The sequence below is a fragment of the Cyclopterus lumpus genome, chromosome 19, assembly GCF_009769545.1.
Source record: "Cyclopterus lumpus isolate fCycLum1 chromosome 19, fCycLum1.pri, whole genome shotgun sequence".
NCBI lineage: Eukaryota > Metazoa > Chordata > Actinopteri > Perciformes > Cyclopteridae > Cyclopterus > Cyclopterus lumpus.
In genome coordinates this window covers 5,045,284-5,054,744 of record NC_046984.1, presented here as the reverse complement: position 1 = coordinate 5,054,744, position 9,461 = coordinate 5,045,284, and the positions used below count along the sequence as shown (strand labels likewise).

Here is a 9,461-nt window from a genome sequence, read left to right as displayed (position 1 = left end):
ATTCTTGTCCTTTTGATTTTCAACAAGAACGCCATTTCTCGTAGTTTGCTTGACGGGAAACGGCTAAATGGAGAGAGCAGCGAGAGGGCAAATACATTCAGGCACAGAAACACTTCGAACTCGGATTCAGAGTGTTTTTACAGCGATTCTGTCCCTCCACACAGAATTATCATGACATACAATTATAGACATTATTACTCAATGATGCGATAGGAGTCCAGTGCATGGGCACTCTTGAACCGTGCCCTCACTTAGAAGAGAGACCGGTCTGCTCCATAAATAAAACAGCGTTGCGTGAACAGTTCCAATTGGAGTGAGAAGGAGCCGTCGGATGAAGGCGCAGAGGAAGCCAAAGTAATGTGATTACATGTAATTAAGGAAGCAGTTGGGTGAAACCGGCAGTAGAAGTCAACCTAAAAGGATCACGAAAGGAGACGATGGTGTAGATCAACACTTTTTTATTTATTGTTGATTACATACAGTAGTCATTTTCATTGAATAAATACCATTGAATAAAGAGTGCAAAATATATCTTCCATTTTACAGAATCCTTATTTATAATTGAGGATTGTCATCACATGCTTTGGAACAAACAACAGTGTCATAAAACAATAACATTTCATTTGGCTAGTGCAAAGATTCCAGCGTGCTACAGTTATTATTACCTGAAATCCAGCAAGAAAGGAGGCGTTTTTCAGGAAATAAGAGATAGAGGCTCATTTGGACTGTTCTTTTTTTCATAAATAAATATGTGCAACATCTTGAGGATTGAATAATGTTTTTTTTTTTTTAAAGGGGAACATATAACGGCTGAGAGATGATTAACAGAAGGAGCTGACAGCTGTTGAATTTAACAGTTTCATCTTGGCCTGGGTGTAACATATGTGATATATATATATATATTTATTATTATATATATATATTATACAGCTTCGTATTTGAGCAATGAGGAGAACAAGAGAAGCAAAGACGACATCGACATCTACTGGCCGTTTGGTGGCACTGCATTCATGTTGGTTCAGAGGGCGAGGGGAGACCCGCAAACACTTCAAAAGGGGTTGAAGTAGAACCAATAGCATTAGTGACAGTAAGAGGAAGAACACTTCGTGGGAGTCCGACTCGTCTACATTTGGTTCAGTTGATGCATGAATAACAACAAAAAACAGAAATCATGTCAATAAAACAGAGTACACATAATCAGATTACACAATGAACAATAAATTATATCTACACTGTGCAAACGTGCCCAATTAAGAGCCAATCCTCAACATAGGCAATTCCAAATGATCGCCCCGCTCTCATTGTCCAAACCGCTGACGATCGACCGCCTCGTTTACATCAACAAGTCTCATCTTGAATTTTGAAGAAAACAATTTTAAAAAATGTATAAATAGAACAATGATATTGAGGGATTACAAGTTTCTATCGGATGCTGAGGCACGTGCTCCCACCGGAGACTGAGGGGACATTTGAATCAGTACGCTGCTCTTGGTGAGGTCATTATTCAGCTCGAGAGTCTTCTTGCCCGAGAAACGATTGCGTCATCCTTTTTTAGGGCACTGGTGAACTGTAGGGAATGCTTTTTCTGCTTGGCCAAACACACACCGTCGAGAACAATAACAGTTCCTAATGTTTCTTATTGACTCGCGCAACCAGAACCAAATTACACTGAGATAATTTTTGGTGAATAGGACACTTCATATTTCACCTATGGAGTAATCTAACGCGAAAAATTGCATAAAGAGGCGACAAAGGCACTGCCCTTTTTCCCTTTTTTTCCATTTCTAATTTAAATCCCCATTCTTGTGATTGGGATCAGTGTCTTGCGTGAGGCTGGTGGAGGAGAGGGCTTGACCCGGCTGGTAGTGCTCCCTGGCGGGCTCGTCCGGCCTCTTCTTCTTCTTCCCCTTTGGACCGTTCTTCTCATCGAACTTCGCGGTGATCTCGGCCAGCGTCTTGCCCTTTGTCTCCGGCAAGGTGAGCCCCAGGAACACGGCGGACACTACGCACACCGCCATGAACGGCAGGAAGCAGAAGCTCCCCAGGCCCTTGACGATGTAGGGGAACAGCATCCCCACCAGGAACAGGCTGATCCACATGCACGAGCCGGCCACCATGTACGCCGCCGGCCGGGCCGTCTGGTCGAAGATCTCCGCAGGCAGGATGCCCGTAACCCCCGCGGGGCCCAGACCGAAGCTGAGGATGTAGGCGAACACACACGCCATGCTGAGGTACGCCATCGAGGCAACCCCGCGGCTCTGGAGGATAAGGGCCACGGTGAAGACCACAGACCAGCAGGACATGAGACAGTACCCGCCCACGAGAAGGTACCTGCGGCCCACACGCTCAATCAGCAGATTACTCAGTATTGACGCGATCAGCTCGGACGCCCCCGTGCCGATTGTGATGTATTGGATTTTCTCTGGAGGGATACCCGCGGCGAGAAAGATGTAGTAAGCATAGAAGTAGATGGAGTCATTGCCGCAGAGCATCATGGCGCTGCTGGCCGCCATGGCTGTTCTGAGCTGGGGCCGCAGGCCGGGGTCCTTAAACAGAGACCAGGGCGTCTTGGTGGAGGCCTCCAATATTTGCTGCTCCTGCAGCATCTCCTCCATCTCCAAGACCGGAGCCTCCCCTCCCCGGAGCCTTTTGAGCGACCGGATGCACGCCTCCTTGTCTCCACGGTCGATGAGGAGGTATCTGGGGCTCTCGGGGAACCAGGGCAAGGTGAGCAGCTGGATCAGCCCCGGCAACGCGTTGCTGGCCAGCAGGTAGGGCCAGAGGGGCTCGGTGCCCAGGAGCCCCGTGAGTCCCACAACCTGACCCAGGAAGATCCCGAAAGCAGTAAAGACGGCGGAGGAGAAAGCCACGGCGCCCCGGAGGTGCTTGGGGGCGCTCTCCCCGAAGTACATCGGCTGGACGTTCATGCTGACGCCCGAGTTCACCCCCACCAGGAAGCGGGCGAGGAGGATCATCTCGAAGGATCTCGCCAGCCGGCACGTGAGCACGAGCGCGGCGCCCACAAACAGGAAAGAGTTGTTCAGGAGCAGCGAATTCTTCCTGCCGACGCACACCGACAGGGGCCCCGCCAGCAGGGCCCCTGTTAAACCTCCCAGCGAGAAGGCCGAGACGATGAGAGTCCACACCAGGGTCACCTGGGGGGCCTCCAGGCCGACGCCCCAGCGCTCCTCGTAGGTGTTATTGATGAAGCTCTGGATGTAGTTGGTGGGAGCATTGATGATGGAGATGTTGTAGCCGTACTGGAAGGTGCCCCCGATGGCGGCAGAGCACACTGTCAACGCGAGGGTCCTGCTAACGCCGGAGGGTTTACTGGTCTCCTCCGGCTCGTCCGAGTCCATCTGAGGCGGTCCCGGAGGAGACGCAAGCGCGTGTGCCCTTTCCTCCGCGTCCACCGACATTCAAGCGCGACAGTTAGCTAGTAACAGCTTTATCTGAGCGCAATGGATAACTTTCTTGTTTAATAACTCTCTTATTCTCTTACCGAGTTTCGGGTGTTGCTGGCCGGCGGTTAGTCGAGGAAAGTGGTGTGCTGTGATTTCCGGTTTCTAAATATTGTCCTTGAAGGAACACTTTATTGTCAGCAGTTACTAACCCACTGACGAGACACAGGACACTACCCACTACCAGCACAGAACAGTTTTATCAACGCGGTACCGGTCTAACACACTTAACTCCCTCCTTTCCCCCGGACTGGTCAAACAGTCTCCCCCCTGCTCACCCAATCACAGCCACGCACCTTGACCAGCACTCCTGCGATTGCTAGAGAATGGGTTGTCTTCCGACCCCTCCCACAAAGCCTCCTTTACAGGGTCGCTATATTTAACATTACCATTCCTTGTATTCCTCGTCAGGCAATAACCTGCCAACCGCCCCCAGCAACAGCCAAGCACACTGCAACACCCAATGAAACAGTTCGAATAGTCCTTTAATTGCGGTGTCACCGAGTTCATCATTGCCATTAAGTGTTAAGTCGAGATAACAAGGTCCATGCAAATCGCCCAAATAGTTAATATTACCCTGTCAGCCCATGTGTGGGGAATAGAAAGTCCATGGTAGCGCACGTTTCCAGTCTTTTGATTGGTTTACATCCGCCTTAGCTCACTGTGTCATCTATATGCGACTGTTACTATCGCAAGTGGCGGGCAGGCTAAAATATGTGAGTAAACCGCCGACTTCACGCTGCTTCTTTGTAAAATATGTATGCACGGCCAATATATAGCAACGCAATAACGTCGGAGTCGCGTTCAGTAAAATATATTTTATTTTTTACAAATGCGTTTGAATATTAGCGCAATATATAATGTAGCCGATATTAGCTCACGAGCTAATGCTAACACGGGGGCAAGTGTTTGGTGCGCTTACGTTGAATCGCAGATAAAACGGAAGGTTGTGTTTCCGCTCCGAGCGGTTTGATTGTCGTCGAGTAACGTTTGCGAGTAACCACAAGAAAGACAATTCACAACTGAGTAGTCGAGTTCAGATTCTCCGTTGCTGTATTTTCTGGTCAAAGTGATGCGTTTACGTTTTATCCCTTATGGATTAATTCATATGTTTCTTTATGTAGTTGTTTCAAGCTGAAATGAACACTTAACATTAGTAACCTGTACTTAAAAGCCTTAAATGTCATATGCACAAATGTAAACATGCAGAAATTGAATTTCCCAATGTTTCAACGTGCAGATATATTGTTTGCGGTATTACTGTCACTCCACCTGTGCACTGAAATCTGAGAATATATCCTGTTTAGATGACGTACTAATTTACTGTCAGTTTAGAATTTTTGAGTGCACGTTGCAGTTGTGCATGTTGTCAAAATGTCAGAAGTCACGTTTACTTTCTTCTCCTACAGGGCGCCATCCCCAACCAAGAGGAAGGAAGACGACAAGAGCAAGCCGCGAGGTAAGGAGAAGTCGGGAGCCACGAAAGACGGAGCCGACAAAGACCGGAGCCGAGACAAGAACCGCACGCGGCGCAGTGCTTCCAGTGGCAGCAGCAGGTCAGAGGACGTTGCTCGTGACACCTATGACGTTGAATGTTTCCAGGCTGCTTTTGATCCCTGTCCCCTTTTGTTTTCTTCTCCATAATTCATGTTCCATTGGATGAAAGGATAAACAGCTCAAGTTCTTATAAATTACAAATGTTTTCAGCCTTTCGATCCTAAAATCCGCTCTTGTGTAGCTCCAGCTCCAGCAGCAGCTCAGGCTCCAGCTCAGGCTCCTCCAGTTCCTCTGCCTCCAGCCACTCGGGCTCATCCCGCTCTTCTTCCTCCTCCTCGTCCTCCTCACCGAGCCCCAGCCGCCAGCGCCACAACAACAGACGACGCTCCCGCTCAAAGTAAGGAATGAGTCACTTCGCTTTTCCTTTTCTTTTTTTAAATCAAGTAGTGAATCTTTTTTTATAGTTTTCTGTTTTTTGTATAGCAGGAATCTCTCGCACTGCAGTCAGGGAACACAAATACTGTTCCGGATTAAAGCATTTCATTAGTGACTACAATAGCGACTGAAATATAAATGTCCCTCTAGGTCAAAATCAGCAAAGAAGGACGACAGGGACCGACGGCGTAGGAGCCCCACACCCAAACCCACCAAGGTCTACCTGGGCCGGCTGACCAGAAATGTTATCAAGGTGAAATCTTTTCAACACTGATACCTTTTTGAAGGCTTTGCATAATCCATACAGGCTTTTATTTTGTTTGCATCAGTGCAAAAAGCAATAACAAACCCCAAATACATATCTAATGTTAGGAAATTGTATTTTTCCTCACACATAACGGCACTTCCTCATTAACTTTTACGTTTGCAGGAGCTGAGAATTAAGTTAGTGTTATATTTCACAGTATAAGAGAAGACAAATAGAGAGAATCCATTGTGTGAGGTCTGCAGGCTGTTACATGAGTGCTGTAATAATGTTAATGCCTTTATCTGGTGCTAATACATTATTAAGCCTGCTCGGAATTATTCTCATCAACCTTTTTAATATTCTATTTGGAACATCTTGAAGCTTGGATTTACCAGCTGTCCTCATGTGGTGTGAAGTCCCCTTTCATACGAGGAGCTTGAGGATCCTGTACGTGTAAATGTGTCTCAAATCGCTCTGTTTTTTTGTTTTAATGAAGGAACACATCCAGGAGATCTTCTCCACTTACGGCAAGATCAAGATGATCGACTTGCCCATGAACCGCGTCCACCCGCTCCTGTCCAAAGGCTACGCCTACGTGGAGTTTGAGACCTCCGACGAGGCGGAGAAGGCCCTGAAACACATGGATGGAGGTAGGGTGGGGATGGAGAAGCACTTCAGGAGGATGAATAGGTGATTGGGTAATGCATTGTTGATGAAATTATTTTAAAATGCCAAACCCTTCGATTTCTTCTTCAGGTCAGATCGACGGCCAGGAGATCACCGTCACAGCTGTGCTGACTCCCACAGTGCGCCCTCCCCCCCGCCGGCTGTCACCTCCCCGCAGGATGCCCCCACCACCGCCAATGTGGCGACGCACTCCGCCTCGCATGAGGAGGAGGTAAGCGGCATGTCCCACGAGTGTACCGCTGCAAGGAAATGATGCAGCAGCGCTTGGTTATAGAAGCAAATGATGCAGATTATTATGTGTACATTCAGACTATAACATGTGTAAAATGTCTCTCTCTTAGGTCTCGGTCTCCACGGCGCCGCTCTCCGGTTCGTCGCAGGTCTCGTTCGCCTGGCCGCCGCCGGCATCGCTCCCGCTCTAGTTCCAACTCCTCTCGCTAGTGAAAAAGGAACGCCCCTCCCCCTCTTTCCTTCCCTCTGGATCTGCTCCTCTGCTGTGACCCAACGTGGTTAATCACAAACCATTTTGTGATTTTAAAGCGATTTAAAAGTTATCGTTTGAAGAGACACACATGAACGAGTCACAGTAACCTGCGGTGTCTTGTGTCCTAATCGCTCAACCAGTAAGTTGACTAAGTTTAAAAAAAAAAAAAATATCCTGCAGTACAATATGGCAATTGGTATTGTCTGAAACCCATCTGGCACGGCCCAGACGTTCACTTTCAGTACACATTTTAAATGGTGCTACTGGTCCTAATTTCGGTTTGAATCAGTACTGTGTTTTTAAAACCTTCCCTCTTCTAACCCTCCTCTTCCTTTTGCGAGTGACTCTCCAGTATTACTCCTCCTAGTCGATTTACAAGGGCAGCTATACAAGTGAAATACCAGTTTAGCACCAGGTGTCTGCTTCATTTAGAAAACCTCAAAAATGGCACAGTCGATATTAGATTGTCAGTAAAATGAGGTCAGAGGGTTATTGCGTTATTACTAGCACACATCAGGAGTCCGGTTCTTCTTTTTCCACCTGATTTTTACGTGTCACACCGTGACATTCTGATTTAGACGTTTGTAGTTTTAGTTGACTTGGTGTCTGTTTCTTTTCTCATAAATCTTGTTTTGTCTAGCTGGCTTGTGGAGTGACAATAAAGTTCATGTTTTGGACTGTAAAAAGAACCACATTTTGAACTTGTCAGTGACTCCCAATACATTACGCCATCATTCAATTCAGTATATTATACTCCTCTTTTTAGGAAGCATTACAAGTGTGTTTTCCTGTTTCTCTGAACTATTCTTGTGTATTATTACAAAACTGCTTTCCAACCATGTTTCCAACTCTAATTTTGGAGTTTTAATATAGTCAATGTACCTGTTCTTTTATGTATTTCATATTGTATCTATTTACCAGATTATACGAGCCCGTCATCAACCTCTTGTGGCGGGATCGTGCTCGGGATGAATTGCAATCATTGCAAGTCTCAGGTTCAATTTAAATGTGTCCAATGCTTTGGCTCAAAACAAATACATTCAAGACAAATGAAATGTACGTCATCGTCGACACGTCAATGGGAGATCAGCCGTTCACATTTACACATTCAAGAAAGGGTTTCCACATTTTGTCTAAGTCGCCATAGAGTTTATTAGACCAGTCAGAAAGCCGACCCGTTGTAGTAAAAAGTAAAATATTATTTTTATCAATTTTATTGTATTATTTAAGATGGGTTTAAAGGCAAAATAATGCAGAATTGTAAACACTGTATTTGTTTCATTGTCTTTGAAGAATAGCCCAAACTACAAACACATTGCAACCTGTACGGCTGCTACTACCGCTGGTCCGAAACAGGACAGCCATTACAGAAGCTCTGAAAGACACAACGGAAGAAAGAAATCAAAGTGTTGAACTTGATTGAGGCTTGAAGACGAGTCCGAGCAGCTGGAGGCTTCGTTGCACAGCAGCGTCTGGGCCGATGTGGAGGAGGAAAAACAGCAGGTCGGCCCTACAACAGCCAATCCAGATGTTGTGGCCATCTGCAGCTGCCCCTGAATACACATCCCCTCCACAACAAACACTCTGCCTCTTAATGCACATGAGTCAACAGATGTTGGTTCAGTGAGTTTCCTGAATCGGGCTCCGTTATTCACGACTACGTCTCATACCTGGAACCCAGGATGCCTTTCTCCAAAAGTATGTCTTGTGTATTTAACGATGCTGCTGATTCTCCCCGGACAAGGTGAGTGTGGCTTTACCAGTGACTGCCAAGAGTCTTTTAATGCAGCTGTAGTAAGCCACTCCAGATATATATATATATATATATATATATATATAAAAATTACCCTCATCTGTTGGTCATGTTCATCACACCTAATTTACTAGAAGTAGAGCACATGAAATTGTATAATATTTTTTTTAAACTAATGGATAATACATTTTTTCACACTGACGATGTGGATCTCTGACCTCGCAAGACTAAATGTTCTGATTTCTTTGCCAAATGGAGTGTTTGTTATCCACCAGACTTTGAGCGCAATTCAAAACCAGACTTGGATTTAAGCCTGCACAGGACTTTTGAACAGTGTACACAGTAAACATACTGGATAAAATAGACAAGAATAAAATTAGCTGAATTTGAATTAATTTGCTAATCTCGGGCTAGCTAGCATGTTGCTGAATTTGAATTAATTTGCTAATCCAGGGCTAGCTATATTGCTAATCCAGCGCTATCTTGCTGACCTAGCTATCTTGAACTATTGTTTGTACAGACAGCACCTTGGCTGCGCGGGGCCAACGGAGTGCTGCAGGCTTCAATCCCACAACCCGAGAAGAATACGTTAATATTTTTGCTCTTCCAGTTCCCTCGTCTCCAAGTCGATGGGGGATTTCAGTGGGGTTTTTTGGTTCGATGCCCAAAATAAGGGCTGCGGTTAAGAGATTTTAACTTGAACACCCGTGAATTTTGAAACTTTTAATGCGCCTTAAACTCTTCTTACAAATGGCTGAACGCTAGTCGGCCTTTAGCTTCACAGTTGTAGCGTTAGCTTTTTAACTGATTGAGTTTACTCTTAAAACGAAAATTTTCAATTGAAGATTATCTTGCTGAACAACGCATGCAAGTATCATAGACTTTTGTTTGTTTGCC

General features: G+C 45.9%; 2 protein-coding genes across 2 annotated transcripts; one reads left to right on the top strand and one right to left on the bottom strand.

The window, feature by feature from the left end:
* Positions 1-1,411: 1,411 nt before the first annotated feature.
* Positions 1,412-4,065, bottom strand: LOC117748963 (solute carrier family 2, facilitated glucose transporter member 11-like). Its single transcript, XM_034559124.1, has one exon. It carries the CDS (start codon positions 3,417-3,419, stop codon positions 1,785-1,787), a length of 1,635 nt encoding a protein of 544 aa, XP_034415015.1. The 5' UTR covers positions 3,420-4,065; the 3' UTR covers positions 1,412-1,784.
* On the top strand, positions 3,927-7,505 carry LOC117748964 (RNA-binding protein with serine-rich domain 1-like). Its single transcript, XM_034559125.1, has 7 exons — positions 3,927-4,177; positions 4,871-5,017; positions 5,200-5,355; positions 5,544-5,646; positions 6,137-6,290; positions 6,397-6,538; positions 6,669-7,505. Coding segments are annotated over exons 1-7 (804 nt in total). The 5' UTR covers positions 3,927-4,175; the 3' UTR covers positions 6,769-7,505.
* The last annotated feature ends 1,956 nt before the right edge of the window (positions 7,506-9,461 follow it).